At 53.6% G+C, this 24,652-nt stretch overlaps 2 protein-coding genes across 8 annotated transcripts in view; one reads left to right on the top strand and one right to left on the bottom strand.

The window, feature by feature from the left end:
* Nucleotides 1-1,065: 1,065 nt before the first annotated feature.
* On the bottom strand, nt 1,066-13,596 carry FKR (fukutin related protein). 6 transcript variants are annotated; one of them, XM_071087228.1, is made up of 4 exons: nt 13,552-13,589; nt 11,544-11,605; nt 10,984-11,089; nt 1,066-4,051 (listed from the first exon to the last, which is right to left on the bottom strand). In XM_071087228.1, exon 4 carries the CDS (start codon nt 4,010-4,012, stop codon nt 2,525-2,527), a length of 1,488 nt encoding a protein of 495 aa, XP_070943329.1. In that variant the 5' UTR covers nt 4,013-4,051; nt 10,984-11,089; nt 11,544-11,605; nt 13,552-13,589; the 3' UTR covers nt 1,066-2,524. The 6 variants fall into 6 exon arrangements, with proteins under 6 accessions (XP_070943329.1, XP_070943325.1, XP_070943327.1 ...); XM_071087224.1 differs by lacking the exon at nt 10,984-11,089 and having other exon boundaries at nt 13,552-13,596; XM_071087226.1 differs by lacking the exon at nt 13,552-13,589 and having other exon boundaries at nt 11,544-13,057.
* The window catches only part of LOC105478589 (striatin 4), a 27,572-nt gene continuing 16,111 nt past the window's right edge, over nt 13,192-24,652 (top strand). For both annotated transcript variants that reach the window (XM_071087221.1, XM_011736048.3), the window contains exons 1-4: nt 13,192-13,488; nt 20,714-20,817; nt 21,372-21,445; nt 22,732-22,810. In XM_071087221.1, the coding sequence (XP_070943322.1) occupies nt 13,207-13,488; nt 20,714-20,817; nt 21,372-21,445; nt 22,732-22,810 (539 nt within the window). In that variant the 5' untranslated portion in view covers nt 13,192-13,206. The remainder of the gene's footprint in view (nt 13,489-20,713; nt 20,818-21,371; nt 21,446-22,731; nt 22,811-24,652) is intronic.

Raw genomic sequence — 24,652 nt, 5'->3', positions numbered from 1 at the left:
AGTGAGTTCTCACGAGATCTAATGGTTTTATAAGGAGCTTTCCCCCCTTTTGCTTGGAACTTCTCTTTCCTGCCATCACAAGATGTGTTTTCTTCTCCTTCTGCCATGATTGTAAGTTTCATGAGGCCTCCCCAGCCATGCTGAACTGTGGGTTGATTAAACCTCTCCTCCTGTATAAATTACCCAGTCTCGGGTAGGTCTTTATTAGTAGCGTGAGAAGGGACTAATACAGTGGCTATTTTTTAATTCTTTTGTAGAGAAGGTATCTCACTATGTTGCCAAGGCTGGTCTCTAACTCTTGACCTTAAAGGATCCTCCAATCTTGGCCTCCTAAAATGCCAGGATTACAGGCATGAGCCACTGTGCCCAGTTCTTGCTTGTTTTTCACATTTTGCCTCTTATTTATTTTATTTATTACTTATAAATTTATTTTATTTTTTTGAGATGGAGTCTCACTTTGTTGCCCAGGCTGGAGTGCAGTGGCGTGATCTCAGCTCACTGCAAGCTCTGCCTCCCAGGTTCATGCCATTCTCCTGCCTCAGCCTCCCAAGTAGCTGGGACCACAGATGCCCACCACCACACCCGGCTAATTTTTTGTATTTTTAGTAGAGATGGAGTTTCACCATGTTAGCCAGGATGGTCTCAATCTCTTGACCTCGAGATCCGTCTGCCTTGGGCTCCCCCAAGTGTTGGGATGACAGGTGTGAGCCACCATGCCTGGCCTTATTTATTATTTTTAATTGAGAAGAGTCTTGCTCTATTGCTCAGGCTGGTCTCGAACTCCTGAGCTCAAGTGATCCTCCTGCCTCAGCCTCCCAAAGTGCTGGGATCAGAGGCATGAGCCACCGCGCCCGGCTAGCCTTTTTTTTTTTTTTTTTTTAAACCTGTGATCTTGAATGTTGGGTGCTCACACCTGGGCGTGCAAAACAAGTCATTGGGATGAGGCAAGAAACATAAGAAAACCCTATTCATATTCATAATTTTAAAACGGAATAATTTAAGCTTTATTACTAACATACAGATAAGTATCTGTATGTCTTTATAAATAAATATACACATTGGGAATACATGCCCAAATACCATTTATTCTTAGGTGCATAATCAAATAAGGAAGGCTGCCATTGCTTTCACCTGCTAAGTGAGTCTCCAAGCCTCTCTTGGGGACCATGACTAGAGAGGGGCATACTGGGTAAGACAATTGTGGGCTCCAGAGCCTGACCACCTGGGTTCAAGCCCCCAATTTGCCCCTTCCTAAGCTGTCTGACCTTAAGCAAGTGACTTCACCATTCTGGCCTCAGCTTCCTCATCTGTATAATGAAAATAATAGCAGCTGTCACTTCAGAGGGCTGAGGTGAGGGACGCATCAGTTGATCCAACGGAAACACTGAGAATGGTGCCTGGTACCCAGCAGGTGCTCGGTAAGTGTGAGCTACGGTTATTGTCTACCCTGCCGTGCAAGTGGGGAAATAGGTGCAGACAGCTGAAATAATGAGGTAATAATCATGAGTGGAGCTGAGATTCAGAAGTCTGTTCTTTTTCTTTTTTAAAAATAGAGACGGGGTCTTGGCATGTTGACCAGGCTGGTCTAGAACTCCTGGGCTCAAGCGATCCTCCCACCTCGGCCACCCAAAGTGCTGGGAATACAGGCGTGAGCCCCCGCGCCCGGTCCAGCACCCGGTTCTCGACGACAGCTGCACCTCGGCGCTCTGAGCATTTTCTCCTCTGCAAGACTGAAATACTTCTACTCAGTCTTGAATAGAATAGTTAAGAGTAGCATGCAGGTCACAGGGCTCTCTCAGGAGGGAAGGAGGTCGGAGTCCGAAAGAAGGGGAGGTGGTCACTGCTGTCCGCCTTCCACAGGGGCTTGGAGAGAAGTCCAAAGGCTGAAGAGAGTAGATGGCTATGGAACAGAGACCCTGGGCATACTGTCGCCCGGGCAGCCACAGTGGGCCACCAGGAGCGGGACCGGCGCGCCCTCTAGTGGCGGAAGCAATCCCTGCAGCCAAGGGTCCCGCATCCTGGAAGCTATTGAGGCACTGAGAAAGGGCGATGCTTCCCCAGGCCCACCTGGCTCATAAGCGATAGAGCCAGGATTGGAATCTTGCCAATCTGGCTCCAGAGCCTGCACTCTTTCTGTTTCCAAATCTCAGTCCCTGCCCTAGAGGGCAGGGCTCTTGGAATCTTGGGCAGGACACTTTTTTCGGGTCTGGGGCCCTGCTGGACCCTGCGGGACGGCGTGACATCCCTGGCTCCCTCCGTGATTGGGATGACCCAGAATGTCCCCACGCATATCCACGGCTCCCAGTGGGCATGACCATTTGAGACATCTGGAGGTCGCTTCCCATCCTCCTCCTGGTGCTCTCCTGCCAACGTCAGCCTTCTTTCATGCTCTCCCTCGAATTTCTTTCTTGGTCAGTTTCCCCCTTCCCTGTCTCCGCGACACCCCTCCACCCCTCACTGCTCACATAGAGCTTCTCCACATCCAGACAGACCCCCGAAAAACAAAGGCGAGGGTATCAGGGCTTCAGCCGCTTCCTGTCAGACTCAGCAGTGCCGGGTTGGGGTACTGGGGGTTCTCGATGACCCCGGGCCCGAACTTGAGCTCCAGGAAGCGGCGATAGTTGTTAGGCGCCTGCGCCACAAAGCCGGCAAAGGGCAGGGGCACCAGCGGCTGCAGGAAGTGCTCGGGGAACTCCACATCCTGCCGGTGGTCCAGCCACGTGTCCTTAGTCATGACGCCGTTGCGGGGGTAGAAGGGCCACAGGTCCACGTGGAGGTGGTTGCTTTCGCTATACTGCACGCGAAAAAAGTCGCCCTCGACCGCCTTCTCCCATACGAAGCCGCGCTCATCCACCACCGAGCCGGCCTCTGCCCCCCGCAGCTGCTCGCAGTTGCCCACGTCCTCTAAGTAGATGCCCAGGTCCACGTCGTAGTCCCACGGGATGATGTCCCCGTGGCGGGCGGCCCCCAGCAGTGAGCCGCCCTCCAGCCAGTAGCGCACACCCGCGGCCTCCAGCACGCCCACCACGTAGCGGGCGGTCTCGCGCAGTGCGCGCAAGCAGCAAGGGGGCGTCCAGCGCTCCTCATAGAGGTAGGCGGGTGTATCGCCCACCACGGTTCCGAAGCAGCGCGTGGTCTCCTTGTTGCAGCCGAACCACTCCAGCCGCCCGCCCTCCCAGCTCACTAGGCGGATGCCCAGTGCACGGAGCAGCGCTGCCCGCCGAGCGCGCCCCTCGCGCTCAGCCTTCCAGCGCGCGTGGGCCGTGGTCAGCGGGGGCTGGCGCGCCGCGGCGAAGGTCAAGTCCAGCAGCTGCACAGCCCAGCCGCGAAGGGAGGTCTGCAGGAAGAGGCTGGTGCCCACCGGCCGGGCCAGAGGTGCGGAGAGGTTGAAGAGGTCACGGGCGCGCAGGAGCACCACAGCATCTCCGTCCAGGGCGTCGCAGCGGGGCGCGGCGGGGGCTGCGCCATAGCGGGCGGTCCACTCTCGCAGGCTGACGTTCAGGGCCAGGCACCTGGCAGGGTTGGCCGTGGCGACGGGGGCAGCCACCAGGCGTGCCTTTCCCACGCGGAGCGCCTCTACCATGCGCTCCAGCTGGCCCGGTGCCTCAGCCCGTGCCCCGTCAGGTACCAGGGCCACGAACTCGGTGGTCACATAGGTCTCCGGGCGCGAGGCTGCGGCTGGCCGGTCCAGGGCAGGCTGGAGCAGCGCCAGACGAACGTTGGGGATGCGAGGCAGGGCCAGGGGCGGGTAGGGGAGCGTGTCGGCTGCCACCACCAAGGGCTGGGCCGGGTCTTGCTGCAGGAAGGAGTCCACCAGCTCGGGCACCGCGTTGTCAAATGCCTCGAACTCCCGCACCAGGACGGTGACGCGGGGGCCGGCAGCAGAGGCACGGCGGGGCCCCCGGGCCCGGGAATTCCTAGGCTGGTGCTGCAGCCAGGAGACATAGAAGAGGACCAGAAGGTTGAGGGTGATGGCGGCCGCCAGGGCAGCCTGGCAGCGGGTGAGCCGCATCGGGTCGAAGTCTGGGGCTAGCTGGGCCTCGAGGACATCCTGGGGAGGGGGATGAAAGGGAAGGCAGCAGCTGACTGTCAGAACCACCCCCGTCTGCCACCCTCAGCCTTTCCCCTTCGTACAGCTCTTTCTCAATTCCCTTTCTTCCCTATGGCTTCAGCTTTGACTTCCCCTTCTCCAGGAAGCACTCCGTGACCTCCCAGTCTGGGCCATGCACCAACTCTGGGTGTCCTCAGCCCCCTGGGTTCCCCCACCACAGCCTGACCACTCTAAGTCATCAGCGCTGGGGAAGAGGGTGTGTCCCTACTAGCATGCGAGACCCAGGAGGGTGGGACCTGAGCCTGGCTGGGTCACTGCTGGGTCCTCAAAACCAAAACAGAGCCAGATACACGTTAGGTGCTGGATGTTTTGTTTTGTTTTTCCTTAAAGTGAATCACCTTCCCTTTGTCTTCATTCAGTGCCACCCTCTGCCTATTCTCTGTCAACTTATCCAGATTCAGGCTCAGTTTTAAACACCCTAAATCCATTCCCACTCTCATCTCCCTCTCTACCATTCCCTCCTCCAGGAAGCCACCCCCGATCTCCCCCTCCCTGCCCCTCAACACCCTGGCTCTGGCTCCAGGGTGAGGCTGATGCCACAGCTCTCAAGCCCCTCCCCTGCCGCCACCTCATATCCTCAAATCCTGTGCCATCCCATCATCTCCCTGATGGTCAGCCTGACAACTCTGATTTTGCATGAAAAGCCAGAAATATCTTTTAAAAATCAGAATTACCCAAATTTTAAAATGTTGGCCACTAATTAAGAATATTTTGGCGGGGCGCGATGGCTCACACCTATAATGCCAGCACTTTGGGAGGCCAAGGCGGGCGGATCACGAGGTCAGGAGATTGAGACCATCCTGGCTCACATGGTGAAACCCTGTCTCTACCAAAAATACAAAAAATTAGCCAGGCGTGGTGGTGGGCGCCTGTAGTCCCAGCTACTCGGGAGGCTGAGGCAGGAAAATGGTGTGAACCCGGGAGGCAGAGCTTGCAGTGAACTGAGATAGTGCCACTGCGCTCCAGCCTGGGCAACAGAGTGAGACTCTGCCTCAAAAAAAAAAAAAAAAAAAACTTTTTTTTTTTTTTTTAACAGAATGAGTCAAACTAATAGAAACATGAAGTAGAATGACGGGTGTCGGGGTTGCGGGCAGGGGAATGGGGAGTTGTTTGATGGTACAGAGTTTCAGTTTGGGAAGATGAAAAGGTCCCAGAGGTTTGTCGGCACAATAATGTGAATGCACCTAACACAACTGAACTGTGTGCTGAAAAATGGTTAAGATGGTACATTTAATGTTATACGTATTTAATTAGAATTAAAAAAAAAATTTTAAGTAGGGTGCTGAAAAATATAAATGAAAAAAAGGTCAGGCTGGGCGTGATGGCTCACGCCTGTAATCCCACTATTTGAGAGGACAAGGTGGGTGGATCACCTGAGGTCAAGAGTTTGAGACCAGCCTGGCCAACACGGTGAAACCCCATCTCTACTAAAAATACAAAAGTTAGCCAGGTGTGAGGGCGGGTGCCTGTTTTTTTTTTTTTTTTTTTTTTTTTTTTTGAGACGGAGTCTCGCTCTGTCGCCCAGGCTGGAGTGCAGTAGCCGGATCTCAGCTCACTGCAAGCTCCGCCTCCCGGGTTCACGCCATTCTCCTGCCTCAGCCTCCCGAGTAGCTGGGACTACAGGCGCCCACAACCGCGCCCGGCTAATTTTTTGTATTTTTAGTAGAGACGGGGTTTCACCGTGGTCTCGATCTCCTGACCTTGTGATCCGCCCGCCTCGGCCTCCCAAAGTGCTGGGATTACAGGCGTGAGCCACCGCGCCCGGCCGAGGGCGGGTGCCTGTAATCCCAGCTACTCAGGAGGCCGAGGCAGGAAATCACTTGAACCTGAGAGGTGGAGGTTGCAGTGAGCCGAGATGGCATCACTGCATTCCAGCCTGGGCGACAGAGCGAGACTCTGTCTTGAAAAAAAAAAAAAAAAAAAGAAAAAGAAAAACAAAATACAAGTGGGGTGGGCCAGGTACAGTGACTCATGCCTGTGATCCCAGCAATTTGGGAGGCCAAGGCAGGAGGATCACTTGAACCCGGGAGGTGGAGGTTACAGTGAGCTGAGATGGCACCATTGCACTACAGCCTGGGCGACAGAGCGAGACTTCGTCTCGGGAAAAAAAAAAAATCGAAAAAACAAATTAAAAAAAGAAAAACAAAACAAAAGTGGGGTGGGCCAGGTACAGTGACTCACACCTGTGATCCCACCAATTTGGGAGGCCAAGGCAGGAGGATCGCTTGAGTCCAGGAGTTCGAGACCAACCTGAGTAAAATAAGGAGACTTCATCTCTACAAAAAACAAAAAATTAGCTGGGTGCGGTGCTACTCACCTATGGTCCCAACCACTCAGGATGCTGAGGTGGGGAATGGCTTGAGCCAGTGAGCCATGATCATGCCACTGCACTCAGCCTGGACAAGAGTGAGACCCTGTCTCAAAAAACCCAACAACAAAAAAGTGGGGTAGCTTGCATCAAAAGAGGCTGCCAACCTTAGGACACTCCCCTCCACATTCATTGGCCACACCCTCAAGCACCAGATGGCGCTGTCTCCTTGTCCCCACCGTGACTTTGAAAGTTTGGCTGGCGGGTCTCCAGCACAGGTGGTGTAGCTCTGGGTTCCAAGCAGATGATCAAATAAAGTGTCCCCATGATGACTTTTTGTAGGTTTCTGTCCTTCCTAGAGAGAGGGGACATCCAGCTAACCTCCCTATGTCCTAAATCCTCTGTCCCCTCCTCCCCATTTCCACAGCTCCCTCTTCAACCAGGTCCACCCACATTCCCATCCAACCTCCCCCTGGTCTCCTGGCAATTCCTCTCCTCGTGATAGCCAGAGGAGTCTTCCTAAAGCACAAGTCGGGCCTCTCCTTCCCCTGCTCTCAACTTGCCATGGCTCCCCAGTGCCCAGGGGAGAAAGCGGAAGCTTCTTCTGACATTCCCCTTGTCTGCTCCCCATTCCGCCCTCATCTCTTGCCATGCTTTCCCCAACCTATATGCTTAAGTTGCCCTGAACATTTTCTCAAACTGCTCTTATTTCTTTTCTTTTCTTTCTTTTCTTCTTTTTTTTTTTTGAGATGGAATCTTCCTCTGTTGCCAAGGCTGTAGTGCAGTGGCAGTGATCTCATCTCACTGCAACCTCCTGGGTTCAAGCAATTCTCCTGCCTCAGCCTCCCGAGTAGCAGGGACTACAGGTGTATGCCACACCTGGTTAATTTTATATATATATATATATATATATATTTTTTTTTTTTTTTTTTCTTTTGAGACGAAGTTTCACTTTTGTTGCTCAGGGTGAAGTGCAATGACGCCATCTCGGCTCACCGCAACCTGTGCCTCCCAGGTTCAAGTGATTCTCCTGCCTCAGCCTCCCGAGTAGCTGGGATTACAGGCATGCGCCATCATATCTGGCTAATTTTGTGCTTTTAGTAGAGACGGCGTTTCTCCATGTTGGTTAGGCTAGTGTCGAACTCCTGACCTCAGGTGATCCACCCACCTCGGCCTCCCAAAGTGCTGGGATTACAGGCGTGAGCCACTGCGCCCAGCCAAAAACAATTTTTTTTTTTTGAGACAGAGTCTCACTCTATTGCCAGGCTGGAATGGAGTGAGGTGGTGTGCTCTTGGCTCACTGCAACCTCCACCTCCCGGGTTCAAGTGATTCTCCTGCCTCAGCCTCCCGAGTAGCTGGGACTACAGGAGTGTGCCACCATGCCCGGCTAAGTTTTGTATTTTTAGTAGAGATGAGTTTTCACCATGTTGGCCAGGATGGTCTCAATCTCTTGACCTCATGATCTGCCCGCTTTGGCCCCCTAAATTGTTGGGATTACAGGCGTGAGCCACTGCACCCGGCCAAAACAATTTTTGTTTTAAAGGGACAGCGTCTTGCTTTGCTGACAAAAAATAAACAAAACTAGCTGGACGTGATGGCTTTTGCACCTGTAGTCCCAGTTACTTGGGAGGCTGAGGTGGGAAGATCACTTGAGCTGGGGAAGTCGAGGGTGCAGTAAGCCATGATGGCACCACTGCACTCCAGCCCGGGCAATAGAGTGAGACCTTATCCTTTTTTGAAATGGAGTCTCGCTCTGTTGCCCAAGTTGGAACGCAGTGGTGTAATCTCAGCTCACCACAACCTCCGCCTCCCAGGTTCAAGCGATTCTCCTGCCTCAGCCTCCTGAGTAGCTGGTATTACAGGCACCCACTGCCATGCCCAGCTAATTTGTTGCATTTTTAGTAGAGACAGGGTTTCACATGTTGGTCAGGCTGGTCTCCAACTCCTGACCTCGTGATCTGATAGCCTCGGCCTCCCAAAGTGCTGGGATTACAGGCATGAGCCACTGAGCTCGGCTTTTTTTTTTTTTTTTTTTTTAAAGCATCTCCCTATCACCCATGTACTTCCTATACCCCATTCCTGCCTTATTTTGCTCCCCTGGTAGTTGTCACGTGGGTTTTACTTAGTCTGTTTGTTGCCAGAATCATCATGGAGGGCAGGGATCTGTTTTCCCTACTGTATCCCCAGAGCACAGCTCAGTGCCTGGCACATAGCAGGTGCTCGATAAATATGTGTTGAATGAATGAGTGACTTGAATTATTAACATAGGGAACGTGGGCTGGGTGTGGTGGTTCGCTCCTGTAATCCAAGAACTATAGGAAGCTGAGGCAGGAGGATCGCTTGAGCTCAGGAGTTCAAGACTAGCCTGGGCAACATAGTGGAACCCTGTCTCTACAAAAAATACAAAAATTAGCCAGGCATGGTGGAACCTACCTGTGGTCTCAGCTACTTAGGAGGGAGTCTGAGGTGGGAGGGTCCCTTGAGCCGAGGAGGTAGAGGCTGCAGTGAGCTGTGATCCAGCCACTGCACTCCAGCCTGGGCGACAGAGTGAGACCCTGTCTCAAAAAAGAAAGACAGGAACCTCTGGCTCAGAGAGATGGGAAGGATGCAGGGATGAGAACCCAGGTCTCCGCTTCCGAGGCCCTGGCTCTTGCCACACTGTCTGACTGACTCTGGGTCGGCCAGGAGGTGCCCAGCAGGGCAGAGGACAGCAGCCAGGTCCTGGCTACCCTCAGGCCCACCACGGACCTTGGCCCTTGCAGACCAGACACCAGTGGGTTTGATGGCCAGATAAGGAGGTGCCACCTGCTGGTGAGGATGTGAGGGAAGCTGAGGCGGGGAAAGGAATCATCCAGTACCCTGACAAAGCCACGCAGACTTCACCACCTCTAAGGGCTACAAACCCCTTCGTTGGGGCAAAGTGGATGCAATGATGATTTTGAAGGTCTGAATGTTCTAAATTTTTCTGAATCAGGAGGATAATAATAACAATTCTAGCAGCTCACCCTGTGCCAGGCCCTGTTCTAAGCACTTTATGCATATTCACTTATTTAATCCTCACGTTATGATCACATTTAAAAATGGAAACCAGTTGATGCGGTGGTTCACGCCTGTGATCCCAGCACTTTGGGAGGATGAGGCGGGGGGAGATTGCTTGAGTCTGGGATTTTGAGACCAGCGTGGACTGGTAAGACCCCATCTCTACACAAAAATTAAAAAATTAGCCGAGCATGGTGGTGCGCTCCTGTAGTCCCAGCTACTCTGGTGGCTGAAGTCGAAGGATTTCTTGAGCCTAGGAGGCAGAGGCTGCAGTGAGTCGAGACTTTGCCACTGCACTCCAGCCTGTGTGACAGTGACACAGTGAGACCTTATCTCAAAAAAAAAAAAAAAAAGGAAATAAAGGCACACAGAGTTAAAGAGTTAAGTCTCTGGGCAACAAGAGTGCCCAGAGTTGTCTTAAAGAGTTAAGTCTCTTTAACTCTCTGTCAAGCTCACACAATGGGAAGTAGTGGACCCAAGAGTTGATCCAGGAAGTTGGCTACAGAGCTGTGCTTTAAACCAATAAACTTTGCCTTCTCTCTTGGGTTCTTTCTGAAGCCCTGACTCTCAACCCATCTTTGGTGAGCCTTCCCCAGCCCTAACCTGACAGGTGCTTTCAAAGCTTGGCTGTGGCACATTAATAAATTAATTCAACTCGGTAACTCAACAAACTCAAGTATTCTTTGTAGTGGACCCTGTGTTTTGAGGATACAGAATGAATGAGGTACTCATTAGGTCAGCCCTCCAGAAGACAGAAAGAAGACTGACAGGGCCACCTGTGGTGGCTCACACCTGTAATCTCAGTACTTTCAGAGGCCCAGGCGGTCGGATCACCTGAGGTCAGGAGTTAGAGACCAGCCTGGGCAACATGTGAAACCCCCTCTCTATCAAAAAATACAAAGATTAGCTGGGCATGGTGGTGTGCACCTGTAATCCCAACTACTGGGGAGGCTGAGGTGTGAGAATCACTTGAACTCGGGAGGCGGAGGTTGCAATGAGCCAAGATTGATCCACTGCACTCCAGCCTGGGCGAGACCTTGTCCCAAAAAAAAAAAAAAAAAAAAAAAGACGGACAAAAACCATACAACTTACAGACAGGGCAAGAAACCAGCAAGGGGCGCAAGAGTAGAAACAAGGGGCTTGCCTTAGAAATGGTAGTCAGAGGCCGGGCGCGGTGGCTCAAGCCTGTAATCCCAGCACTTTGGGAGGCCGAGACGGGCGGATCACGAGGTCAGGAGATCGAGACCATCCTGGCTAATATGGTGAAACCCCGTCTCTACTAAAAATACAAAAAACTAGCCGGGCGAGGTGGTGGGCGCCTGTAGTCCCAGCTACTCGGGAGGCTGAGGCAGGAGAATGGCGTAAACCCGGGAGGCGGAGCTTGCAGTGAGCTGAGATCCGGCCACTGCACTCCAGCCTGGGCGACAAAGCGAGACTCCGTCTCAAAAAAAAAAAAAAAAAAAAAAAAAAAAAAAAAAGAAATGGTAGTCAGAGCCGGAGAGGACAGTTAAGCTGAGAACTTACTTGTCTCTCCAGTCCCCACAAAACAATGTAAATGAATCAAAATTCTCTTCAGGCCTTGGGTTCACGGGGTCTGAGCTGTGATTTGGCCTGAGCCTTAGTTCTGCATCTGTGGAATGGGAATGTGACGGTTAGAAAAAAATGAGAGGTCTGGGCGCGGTGGCTCATGCCTGTAAATTCTAGCACTTTGGGAGGCCGAGGCAGGTGGATCACGAGGTCAGGAGTTCGAGACCAGCCTGGCCAACAAGGTGAAACCCCGTCTCTACTAAAAATACAAAACATTAGCCAGGCGTGGTGGCAGGCGCCTGTAATCCCAGCTACTCGGGAGGCTGAGGCAGGAGAATCACTTGAACCTAGGAGGTGGAGGCTGCAGTGAGCTGTGACCGTACCACTGCATTCCAGTCTGGGCAACAGAGGAAGACTCTGTCTCAAAAAAAAAAAAAAAAAGAAAAAAAAAAAAAGAAAAAAAAGAAAAGAAAAAAATGAGAGACATGGGAAAGCCTTAGGAAATAAGGGAAGGGCAGTTTCCATGAGAATGCGGGTGACACTGAGGGACTTTTTACCTCCTAGGTTGCAGGCTGGGGGAGTTCCAGGAGGGCAGTTCCAGCCCAGCTGAGCTGCACTCCTGAGAGGAGAACCAGAAAACCCCAAATTAGCCATTTCTGTACAATAGAGCACAATTTCATCTTATCCACAATAGTGGCAAGAGAAAGGTCAGGGAATCCTTTCTCTTGAAGTCCCATAATCTCAGGCACCACCTGGGGTGTCTCAGGAGTGGGGTGGGGTGAATGGGAGGGATGTCAGTTATTACAGCAACCTATAACCATCCCTCTAGCATGAATGTGTCCAGAAAAGGTAGGGCTAGAAGCCAACAGAAGCTGTTACCATGACAACCCCCTCCCTAGACACACTCCACCTCTCAGAGATTCTTAAAACATCCCCTGGCCAGGGGTGATGGCTCACACCTGTAATTCCAGTACTTTGGGAGGCTGAGGCGGGCCTAAGGCTGATCACCTGAGGTCGGGAGTTCAAGACCAGCCTGACCAACGTGGAGAAACCCCGTCTCTACTAAAAAAAAAAATTAGCCAGGCGTGGTGGCACATGCCTGTAATCCCAGCTACTCGGGAGGCTGAGGCAGGAGAACGGCTTGAACCAGGGAGGCAGGGGTTGTGGTGAGCTGAGATCGGGCCATTGCATCCCAGTCTGGGCAACAAGAGTGAAACTCCGTCTCCAAAAAAAAAAAAAAAAAAAAAAAAATTCCCCTCCTTGGTTGGGCTTGGTTCCTAGGGTCACTCGAAGGGGGCTTCTCTATTACCATAGTAACCAGGCCTTGACCTTGCCTGTTTCTCGTCCCCCAGAGGATGGTCCAGGCCCTGTAACCATAGCAACTGCCCCTCAGCAGAGCATCTCCTCCTCCAAATAAAAACACCTGGTTGGTTTGGTGCATGGGCCTCCCACAATGGGAAGGGGAAGACGGTTACCATGGTAATGCCAACTAGGTGGCTATGGGGGAGGGGCTGGGGAAGAGGTGCTTCTCTTAGAGATCAGCGTCTTTGGGGCTGGGGTACTTTCTACCTGAATGCTAGGTGTGGGGGGTTGCCATAGTAACCAATGAGGAAAGGAGCAGAAGGACCACCAGGGACTTAGGTTACCTTAGCAACCTTCTCCTGGTGCAGAGTCCGAAGAGGTTTGGGGCTCCATAACCACAAAGGTGGAAGGGAGGGGAAGGCTGTCCCCCACCAACTCGCCCCCACCAATGGGGAAAGGTTACCATGACAACCGACCTGGACAGGAATCAGAGAGGATGGGGCCACTGCTGGTCGCCCTTTCTCTCAGAGTAAAAGTAATTGTCCAGGAGAGTGATGTTTGGGTGTGGAAGGGGTAAGGCTCTTTTTCTGGGGCGGAGTAGGAGGAGGGGGGCAGAAAGTGGCCCCTTCCTCAGTCTCACTCCAGCGAGGGGGACCGTCGTGCGGGGCCTGGGTCTCCCTCGCCCTCCTCGGGGCGCGATCTCCCTCTCGCCGCCCCCCGCGCGGGCACGCTAGCCCTCGGGGTCGACCCGGGTGGGCGAGGCTCGTGCCCGGCCTCGCGCTCGCCACCAGCCCCTCTTCCCACTGTCCTCCGTCAGGCGCGCGCGCGGTGGCGGTGTGTGTGTGTGTGGGGGGGTGTTGGAGCGCCCGCGCAGGCGCGCGAAGCACAGCGGGCGCGCGGGCCGGCCCCGGGGCCTCCATGATGGAGGAGCGAGCGGCCGCTGCGGTCGCCGCCGCCGCCTCCTCCTGCCGTCCGCTCGGCTCAGGCGCGGGCCCTGGCCCCACTGGGGCGGCCCCGGTCTCCGCCCCTGCCCCCGGGCCGGGCCCGGCAGGTAAGGGAGGCGGCGGCGGAGGCAGCCCTGGGCCCACGGCGGGCCCGGAGCCCCTGAGCCTGCCGGGGATCCTGCACTTTATCCAGCACGAGTGGGCGCGCTTTGAAGCCGAGAAAGCCCGCTGGGAGGCCGAGCGCGCCGAGTTACAGGTGAGCGCCGTCCCGGGACCCCCGACCCCCCACCCCACCCGACCCGGCCCGGCCCGGCCTCACCCGCCGCCGCCGCCGCCGCCATCTTGGAGCAATGGCCGCCGGGACGGCCGGGGGGGGGGGGCGGGAGGGGACCGCGACGGTCCCGGAGGGCGAGTGAGGGGCCGTCCGAGGGGTGTCCTGAGGGCACCCCGGGTGGGAGGGGACCGGGACGGCCCGAGGTGGGAGTGGAGGGACCGGGAGTGGGAGGGATCACCGGGACCGGCCGAGAGAGAGGGGCTGAGGTACCAGAACTGGCTGGGAGTGGGACTGGGACTGGAACTGAGCGCGCCGGCCTCGGGGCTCCTGAGAGAGGCGACTCGGGCCCTGGAGGGGAGCCCAAGAGAACTCGGGAAAGGGTGTGGAGAGGAGCTGGAGGGGTCTGGGAAAGACCTGAGTGGTCTCCTGTGGGAGTGAGCAGAAGCTCGGCGGGCGCAGAGGGACCCCCGACCCCGGCCCTAGCCAGGTGCAGGTGGGAAGTAGAAGCGTCCGAGGGGGGACTTGGGACACGCTGGGAAAGAGCGGATCCAGACCGGGAACCGGGAGGAGTTAGGGAGAGGAAGTCCGGGAGCCTGAGATGGGTGTGTTTCGGGGCGACTGGACAGTGGGCACGGAAGGGTGGCTGTGTAAGGACCCGAGAGGTGGGAAGAGAGTTTCGAGGGGTCCAGGATGAAGGTGTGTGCCTTTCCCTCTTAGGGGAAACTTTGGGGATCCCGGGCATGTGTGGCTGCAGAGTGCAGGGAAGGGATCTTTGGAGTGGAAGTGTGGACAGAGCAGGAGATGTACCCTAGGAGCCTGGGTGGGAGAACTTGAGAGTGGAAGTTCCACTTGGGGGTGTGCAGGAGTGGGCGCGATGGCACTGAGATGGGACGTGTGTGTAGGATGTAGGAAGAGAACCCTGAACTGGAGTGTGGGGGTGTCGGGCATGTCCAGTATGGAGGTGAGGGTCCTGGGATGGTGCCAATGAGGACGAGTTAGGTGTTACCCTGGGGTGATGCTTTAGGGGGGAGAATTTTGTAGAGCCCGAAGGCAACATGAGGAGGCATCTCAGAGAGAAGGGGGGTAGGGTGGGGTTGGGGGGAAGGAGATATGTTTGTGGAAGTCCTGGGAAAAGACCCCATGGTTTGTGGGGTAGCTTGGGACAGGGATGTGCTCCGGGCTGATGTATGGAAGAGTCTGAAGAGTTGGGCTGGGGTTTGTGACCTCGTGGAGCATCAGGTCCATTGGCAGTGACTGGAGGATCATGGAGATGTCCGGATTTGAAGGGATTAGGAATGGCCCACTGGAGGTCTGAAGATTCTTGGACTGGGTTATTATTAGCAGAAATTGTCAGTACTTTTCTGCTAGTATTCCTTGTAGCAGCCCACGTTTCCCCTTCCGATTTGCCGTTTTCTATCTAGTGGAAGCTGGCACCCAAATAAATAACTGATGAGAATTTTGTCGGTAGGGATGGGGTGCGGTGGTTCATGCCTGTAATCCCAGCACTTAGGGAGGCTGAGGTGGGAGGATCCTTTGAGCCCAGGAGTTCCAAGCCAGCCTGGCCAACATAGCAAGACCTCATCTCTACAAAAAAGTACAAAAATTAGCCGGGCGTGGTGATGTGCACCTGTAGTCCCGGCTACTCAGGAGGCTGAGGTGGGAGGATTGCTTGAACCCCGGAGGTTGAGGCTGCAGTGAGCCATGATTGCACCACTGCACTCCAGCCTGGGCGAAAGAGTGAGATCCTATCTCAGAAAACAACAACAACAAAAACGGTATTTTGTTCGTAGGATGAGTAAAGACCTCAAGTAACTCTCCCCCTGCCCTCACTTGTGGTGGCTGAGGCTTGGAGCTGGGGTGGGAGCAGAATCCTTATGTAACTGCTCTCACTTGTGTCCCACTCTCTACTTCCGAAGCTCTTTCCCAGCATACATCTCATCAGATCTTCTCAGTGCCCCGTGATGTAGGCAGAGGCAGTGTCATTACCTCACTCAGCAATAACGGCACCAGCTGCAATTTAGTGAGCACATACCATGTCTGGGGCTGTGTATCAAGTACTGTAGATACGAGCTGTCATTTCATTCTTATGGCCTTCTGGGAGGGTAAAGGATATTCCCCCTGCCTTTAAAAAAAAATCACGAGGAAATGGAAGTTTTGAGAGGGTGATTTATCGAGGATCCCAGCAGATGAGCAGAAGGGCTTGTCTGTGGACCTTTTTTTTTTTTCTTTTGAGACAGTCTCACTCTGGCACCCAGGCTGGAGTGCAGTGGCATGATCTCGGCTCATTGCAACCACTGCCTCCCAGTTGCAAGCAATTCTCCTGCCTCAGCCCCCCAAGTAGCTGGGATTACAGGTGTGCACCACCACGCCTGGCTGATTTTTGTATTTTTAGTAGAGATGGGGGTTTTGCCACGTTGGTCAGGCTGGTCTTGAACTCCTGGCCTCCAGAGATCCACCTGCCTCGGCCTCCCAAAGTGCTGTGATTACAGGTGTAAGCCACCATGCCCGACTGTCGGTGGACTTTTAAGCACATGTTCTGTACCTCTCTGCTACCCAGTACAGTTGAGAAAATTGGTTCAGGCAAGCGTAGTAGCCTCCCCAGGGTCACCCAAGCAGTCATAGCAGAGCTTGGACTGAATCTTAGCCTCTGGGATGTTGCACCAGTGCACTGCACAGCACCCACCACACCATCTTCTCATCCTGGAGGCTGATGAGAGAAAAGATGTTTATCCCCTCACTTAATGACCCTTCTTGGAGTTTGAGAGGAACTAGTATCTGGCATGGTGCCAGCACTGTCACTTTGCACTTTTGTTTTCTTTTATTGTTACATTAGTAAACATTCAGACATCTCAGAGGGGTGTGTGTGTGTATACACATATATATGTGAGTGAAAAAGGAAAGTTTCTTCTCTTCATCCCTGTCTTGCTCTTCTCTCCCGAGAGAAAAGAGTTATTGTGTTTGTGTAATAGATGAACTGCTGCTGTATGTATCATTCTGTGACAGAATGTGTTTTGGTTTTCTTTCATATCAGCACAGAGAACTGTTTCTTACGCTTTTTCATAGCTGCATGGAGTCCCATGGGATGTTTACACCATAGCTGATTGAGTGTGACCCTGGTTGGTGGACTTTTAGATTTTTTCTAGTTTTTCTCCCCATCAGACATGGCTGCAGTGAGTACCCCTTATTCATGTGCGAGTGTGAAGCAGAACAGATGAGTGGAATAGTAGAATGGATGTGTTTATGAAACAGTGATTGGGCTGGGCGCGGTGGCTCGCGCCTGGAATCCCAGCACTTTGGGAGGCTGAGGCAGGTGGATCACGAGGTCTGGAGTTCAAGACCAGCATGGCCAGTATGGTGAAACCCTGTCTCTACTAAAAATACAAAAATTAGTCAGATGTGGTGGCAGGCGCCTGTAGTCCCAGCTGCTCGGGAGGCTGAGGCAGGAGAATCACTTGTACCCGGGAAGCGGAAGTTGTTGTAGTGATCCGAGATCACACCACTACACTCCAGCCTGGGTGACAGAGCGAGATGCCATCTCAAAAAAAAAGAAAAGAAAAAGAAACAGGGATCGACTCTGCCATGTTGACCCACCAGTTTACTCTCCCATCAGCGGCACCTCTTTTACACACCTTTACTTGAACACTTAGCGCTAACAGACAGTGTGACTTCCCCCGTGAGATCCCTTAAGACCTGGGCAGTGTCAGATTTTCCTGATGGACTCTGAATAACTTTTCTGTGAAGAGCTTAATACAGCTGCTCCTAGCAGAAGACCTGCCGTGCGACCCTGTTTAGTACACGTGTGTTGAATGGCAGGGAAGGCAGCCCCTCGGGAGGTCCTGGCAGTAGGCGTCGTAAGTTTGGAGCAGGAAGGTGGTGGAGCTTCAGTCTGATAATGAGCAGGCATTTGCTAGGTGGGGGATTCTGAGAAGTAGGTGATGCGGTTTCTGCCCATCCGAAACTTCCAGGCTGGCAGAGGAAGCTTGTTTGTGCAGGGGACCGCAGAGCTGTAGATGTTCATGCACAGTTGATTGTGTGGCTCTGCCCCTGTTCTGTGGCAACTCTGAGAGGGGAAGCTTTTTGAGGATAGGAGGGACATTTGAATGAGGGATCTGAGCTGGAGATTTGTATAGGAGCAGTGACAGGGAGCTGCAGTGAGTGCGGTGCCAGCAGAGAATGTGCGGAGCTGTCCCCTCCGCACTCCGGCTTCCTGGGGGCTCATCCCTGCCAGCAGCTGTTGAAGCTTGGGAAGGAGCCCCTTAGGAGATGCAGGGCTAGGTGGCACGAAACGGGAACTCCTCCCAGGGAGCTGGGACAGGAAGCAGCGAATTCAGAGAGGCATCAGCTCCTGGGAGGACTGAATTGCTAGGACTCCTCTGAAGCCTTTAGATGTTGCCTTGCTGGGAATAGCTGGAGGGGCGGAGAGGCAGTAGCTGCCAGGTATCAGAAGGTTTTGGGGGCACGTGCTCTGTGGCTCTGGCCAGAGGGAGTGGCAGTGGGTGGGTGTGATGAGCAGTGGTGAGCGGCACTTCCAGATCCCGGATCGACCCTTAGGCCTACCACAGCCCTTGGCACTTGCAGACCAGGCAGCCAGTGGGGACTGCTGGCATCTGCAGCGAGGGAAGGACTGGCCACTGATGCTTCCCGTTTTTGTTGGGTTTCCACCTCCCTGAGACGCTCCAACCACATCTTTCTGGTTCTGTTTCCAGAGGCACTGGAAAAGGGACAGCAAAGCAGAGTGGGCGGCTGAGACCCTTACGTCCTCATTAGGAGGAGGGAGACCATGGCCCAATGAGGCAGCAGAGGGATGAAGGGGGAACCCAACCAGTGACAGGTCTGGGTGGGATGCCCGACTCCGCCTCCCGCCCCCACAGATAGACCTCCAGTGTGCCCCTGTCCTAGTCCAGGCCACTGCCGTTCTGTCCTGGGATTTCTGGGACTGCCCTCATCTGTGATGGGGGTCTCTGTGTCCAGCTCTGCCGCTCTCCTGCTCCCTCGTCAGTTCTCCATGTTTTAGCTGGGGCTGCCCTTGTAACATGCGAATCGGTTACCTCTCTCTACTTAAAACCCTTCCATGGCTTCCCTGAGCCTTTTACACATTCTGAAGCAGCCATCCTGGCCTTTTTAGAGTTCCTTAAGCCCACTGTGCTGCTCTTGCCTCCGTCCTCTGCCAGCAGGGCCCTTCCCTCCCCTGGCTAACTTCTCTTCAGCTTGAGGCCTTAGCTGAACTGTCGCCTCTTGTCCCTCCTCCCATAGCATCCTTCACTCCCACAACGGGGTCTAGTCACATTGCGTGTGAGCTGCTGCTCATGTCTGTCTCCTGCACGGGACTGAGCCCTGTGGGTGCAGGAACCACGTGGCTCCTCTGTTATTGCCCAGTGTCTTACTGGGGCACCTCATGCGTGTGGGCAATCACCAAACAGTGGCAGGTGTTGACCAAGGTGTAGGTTCCCAGCAGGCTGAACTGCCCAGGGAGGTTGAGGAATCAATCACCAAAGCCCAGGAGGGCAGGGAAGAGAGTGAGGAGGAAAGTCAGAGCTTGTCTTTGGTGGTCGGTCCGCCTCTCCTCACACCTTCTCCAGTGATTCAGAGAGTAGATTTGGGGGACCGAGAAGATACATGAAGGACAGAAACTCACGCTTTAGAGATGTTGATGTCAGATAAGTAGTTTCCCTATCTGGCCTTGGATGTTTATATACATATGTGTTGGTAAAAAGTGTTAAGAGGGGAAAAAAAATCCCATTTTCGAAGCGGACAGATGAGGTTCTTTTCTATAAAGTAACTGGTGACATGTATTTCTTTTTTTTTTTGAGACAAAGTCTCGACCTGTCACCCAGGCTGGAGTGCAGTAGCACGATCTTGGCTCACTGCAACCTCCACCTCCCAGGTTCAAGCGAGTCTCCTGCCTCAGCCTCCCAAGTAGCTGGGACTTCAGGTGTGTACCACCACACCTGGCTAAGTTTTTTGTATTTTTAGTAGAGATGGGGTTTCACCATGTTGCCCAGGCTGGTCTCAAACTCCTGACCTCAAGTCATCTGCCCACCTCAACCTCCCAAAGGGCTGGGATTATAGGTGTGAGCCACTGTGCCTGGCCAATCCACAGACATTTCTACTTGATCTGGGGTCTCCAAGGGATCCTGCCTCCTGTAAGGAACTGGGCCCATTTTGGATTTGCAGAAAATGTACATGGAGAGTAAAAGTGATAAGAGAAGTAGAAGCTGGCATTTGTTAGCCTTTATTCTGTGCCAGGCCTTGGACTGAGCAGAAGCTAGCACATGAGGGGAGGGCACTCTTACGAGTCTCATTTTCTGGAGGGGCAAATGGAGGCTCAGAGAAGGCCAATGACCTGCCTAAGATCATGTAGCGAGTAAGTGTCTAAGTTGGGCCTGGAGCTCTGGCTGTTCTGGGCTGGAATGGTGGGGTGCTTGGGGAGAAGCCAGAGATGAGCCCTGGGCCAGGGCTTTGGCACAAGGGCTTCTGGACCATGGTCAGAGGCCAGGATCCTGCCTGGAAGGCAGTGGGCCCAGTGTCTCTAAATGACTTGTTGACAGACTGGAGCAGACAGGGCAACTCAACTTCACAGACGGTGTGAAGTGCTTGGCAGGAACCCGGGGTCGTGTCTGTGGCACATTTCTCTCACACCCTGGGCAGAGTGCAGTGGGACGGCTGGTCCCACAGTGGGCTTGGCTTGTAAAGCTTTTGTATTGGAGCGGGAGCCGAGCCAAGCCACCCACTCTTGTCCCAAAGCTCCAGAAGTAGCTTCCCACGCCTCCCAGAGACAGATGCTCTGGTAAGAATAGTGGGACACCACCTCCACCAGTAGCCTTAGGGACAGCACCTGCCAGAGGGTGTTGGGGGGAGTCCAGGGCAGTGAATGCCCACCCTCCTCTCCACTGCCATCCCTGACCCGACTTCCCTCCAAAAGCAGCCAGCAAGTGAGGCCTAGGCTGTCCCCATTGTCATCTCAGGGTTTAAGGGCTCCCCTTCGGCCCTCGTTGTGGATGACGTGGCAGGGGGCCCTGGAAACAGATCCAGCCTGTCCTCTCAGTGCTTCCTGAACCCTGGCTCGGGGTCTTTGTGCTGAGGAAGTGGCTGCCGCCCATCACTGTGGGGTGGCTGTGGGCTGGTACTGTGCCTGGATGAGTGACGGACACACCGGCAGTGAGCCTGAGCCCCGCTGTCTTCATTTGCCTCCTGTGTGCCCTCCCAGGCTCAGGTGGCCTTCCTCCAGGGAGAGAGGAAAGGGCAGGAGAATCTGAAGACAGACCTGGTGCGGCGGATCAAGATGCTAGAGTATGCACTGAAGCAGGAAAGGTGAGCCTTCGTCCTGCCCCGGGCCTGCCTTCTGGGTCCATCTCAAGCACAGCGTCAGGAGGCCACCAGCCACGCCTCCTTCCAGCTGAGGGAGATTTGGGGTCGACATTCTTTTCCATCGTTCCAGTACCATAAGGTTCTAGGGGAGAAACAAGACAGGGTAGGTGGGATTCCGGCTAGACGTCTACCAGAAACAGTATTCACGATGCTGGTGGCCCACTGTGCGCCAAATATTGTATAGTCCTTACCTCGGTTATCCCTTACCCCTTCCCGTAGCCTAACGGGTATTGTTAGCCCTGTTTCAGACGAGGAACTGTGGTTTCAAGGGCTGATGGTTTCTTCAAGGACCCCTGAGACTAGGGGTCTCAGGTTGCCTGACTCTAGGGAGTGATCTCTTCCACCAGGCCAGGGGTGTGGGGGATGCTTCAGCCTCAGTGGTAGGAGACCGGTTGTGGGAGGCCCTGTGATTTGGGGTTTGGGATTCCAGATTCCTCAGGTAACTGCTGACCCTGTCTACTCTCCCGCATCTATTCATTAACCATTTGCTCTTTTAGGGCCAAATATCATAAACTGAAGTTTGGTACAGACCTGAACCAGGGGGAGAAGAAAGCAGATGTGTCAGAACAAGGTACCCACCCTCTGATGCTCGCGCGGTCGGCGCCCTCCCGTGGACGCTGAGTGTGCTGGAGAAGCAGGAAGATGGGGTGCCTCTTTCTCACTTTGCTCCTTAGAAGGCAGAATCGGCCCCGGGGCTGGGGAGGGGCGGATTCTCACTCTCAGAGTCCTCCCCATGGGCTGCCAGGTCCTGTGCTGGACCCTGGGGGCCAGTCCTGCTTGCCGTCCCCCTGTGCAACAGAGGCAGACACATGAGCAGCTCACGGGATCCCTTTGCGAGGAGTGGGCGCCAGGACTATTTATAGAGCGCTGGGGACGGTGCGGGAAAGCCGGGGAAGACGTCACTGAGGAGGTGGCGTTTGAACAGAGTTGCCATTCAGTCGTTCATCCGAAAAGACTTTATTTGTGGGGTACAGGCTTTGTATCACAGATCAGGAATACAGCAGAGAGCACGGGAGATGTGGTTCCTACCCTCTGGTCCCTTAGAGTCTAAGCTCCTTGAAAGATGACTCTGTTGCCCAGCAGGAGAGTCAGGGGAGACAGCACAGATGCAGAGACGCACGCTGAACGGGTTAGAGGATAGGGAGTCGGTCACTGTGACTGGGCAAACGGTGTAGGGCAGAGGATGTGGGAGGGCGGGCCAGGTGAGGGGAAGCTTGGCTGAGGCAAGCTGAGAAGACCTTGTATGCTCAGCTGATAGTGATGGTCGTTACCTGCTGCCAGCTCTTCTCACTGGAACGGAAGTTCCACAGGGGCAGGTCTTTGTTGACCCGGGTAGCCCAGGTCCCTAGCCAGGCACGACGTAGATGCCCAGAAAAGACTTGAATAAAATGCTAAGCAAATTACCTCATTGCATCCTCCCAGCACTCCCAAGAGGGAGATGCTGTTATCATTAAGCTCGTTTCTCAGAGGACGAAACTGACACCGCTCACCCTAACTCAGGGTCACACAGCTGGGATGGGGCAGAGCCGGGCTTGAACCCGGTCGGCCCTACTCTCAGAACCAGGCCAGCTTTCTGTGAAGGAAAATGACAACTCGCCCAGAGTTTTGAGAAAAAGCCCTTATCTTGTCGGGGGCCAGTTTGGGGAACCACCAGTCAGGAGACCTAGAGATGAGGACCGCTTCAAGGAGGAGGCATCCCCACGTGGGGGAAGAGAGCAGGGTTCCAACACTCAGGAAGTGACGCCACAGGACCCGTGACAGTGACCGATTTGGGTTGGAGGGGTGAGGAGGATGGAGGAGGTGATGGGTAGGTGGCAGTGGCCCGACTAAGACAGCCTCCGTTCTCTCACCCGCCAGTCTCCAATGGCCCCGTGGAATCGGTCACCCTGGAGAACAGCCCGCTGGTGTGGAAGGAGGGGCGGCAGCTTCTCCGACAGTGAGTGTGCTTGGGGAGTGGGGCTGGGGACACATGGCACATTTGGCTTGAGAGAGAAGTCCAAAGGCTCCACAGTCCTTTTGTGTACCCAGTGGGGACGCTGAACTATCAGTATCTTAGCCCGCCATGGCTGGAGTGGCCTTCACCCTGTGGGCGGAGCCTGGCCTGGGGAGAGGGAGGGAAACGCACTGCAGGAGGCAGACATGGGAACGCCCCCATTGGAATGTGTCCCTGAATGCCTCTGTGGCTTTTTTATTTTATTTTTTTAATCTCGGTGGCCATAGGAGCCCTGTGGCTTTGTTTTTTTTTTTTCAATACCTTGTGAAGATTTATGAAGTGTGGCTTTTTATTCCCCAAGGGTAATATTAAATTATTTTTTATTTGTTAATTAGATTTTTAAAGACTAATCAGGCCAGCGTGGTGGCTCATGCCTGTAATCCCAGCACTTTGGGAGGCCAAGGCAGGTGGATCACCTGAGGTCGGGAGTTCAAGACCAGCCTGACCAACATGGAGAAACTCCGTCTCTTCCAAAAATACAAAATTAGCTGGGCGTGGTGGTGCATGCCTGTAATCCCAGCTACTCGGGAGGCTGAGGCAGGAGAATCGCTTGAACCTGGGAGGCGGAGGTTGCGGTGAGCCGAGATCATGCCATTGCACTCCAGCCTGGGCAACAAGAGTGAAACTCTGTCTCAAAAAAAAATTAATCAAATGCAGTAGTGAGAAGTGGGGAGAGGGCAGATCTGTAAGTAGGTTTGTAATTGACTGTGAATGATCACAGTAACTCACCATGTTTGAACCAGAAAATTATTAATGTTATTATTATTTATTATTATTTTTTGAGACAGTTTCCACTCTGTCGCCCAGGCTGCAGTACAGTGGCACGATCTCAGCTCACTGCAACCTCTGCCTCCCTCCACCTCAAACGATTCTCCTGCCTCAACCTCCTGAGTAACTGGGATTACAGGCAGGTGCCATCACGCCCAGCTAATTTTTGTATTTTTTAGTAGAGATAGGGTTTCACCATGTTGGCCAGGCTGTTCTCAGACTCCTGAGCTCAAGTGATCCTCCCGCCTCGGCCTCCCAAAGTGCTGGGATTACAGACGTGAGCCACTGCACCTGGCCAAATTATTACATTATTATTATTACTTGAGACAGAGTTTCGCTCTTGTTGCCCAAGCTGGAGTGCAATGGCGCGATCTCTACTCACGGTAACCTCTGCCTCCCAGGTTCAAGCGATTCTGCTGCCTCAGCCTCCCTAGTAGCTGGGATTACAGGCACACAGCACCATGCCCAGCTAATTTTGTATTTTTAGTAAAGACAAGGTTTCACCATGTTGGCCATGCTGGTCTTGAACTCCCTGACCTCAGGTGATCCGCCTGCCTCGACCTCCCAAAGCGCTGGGATTACAGGTGTGAGCCACCGCACCTGGCCTCAAATTATTAGTTTTTAATTGCTGAAGAGATTTGTGCATTTTAGAAAACTTTAAAAATATAGGAGAGCAGAAAGAAAAAAAAGATTACTCACGATTCCTCTGCTCAAGAAATTTCATACCCCTATAAACATTTTGCCATTTATGGTCTCAGTTTCTTCCATGGCTATATATTTTTGCCTCTGTTATCTTAATAAACTCACTCTGTCACCCAGGCTGGAGTACAGTGGTGCAGTCACAGCCCACAGCAACCGTGATCTCCTGAACTCAAGAGATCCTCTTGCCTCAGCCTCCTGAGTAGCTGGGACAACAGGCATGAGCCACACTGCTCAATTTATGTATTTCATTTATTTATTTATTTATTTATTTATTTATTTATTTTTTAATGTTTTGAGACAGAGTCTTGCTCTTTC

The sequence above is a fragment of the Macaca nemestrina genome, chromosome 20, assembly GCF_043159975.1.
Source record: "Macaca nemestrina isolate mMacNem1 chromosome 20, mMacNem.hap1, whole genome shotgun sequence".
Lineage (NCBI taxonomy): Eukaryota > Metazoa > Chordata > Mammalia > Primates > Cercopithecidae > Macaca > Macaca nemestrina.
Note: the sequence above shows the minus strand (reverse complement) of the source record. Positions and strands in the feature narration are given on the sequence as shown.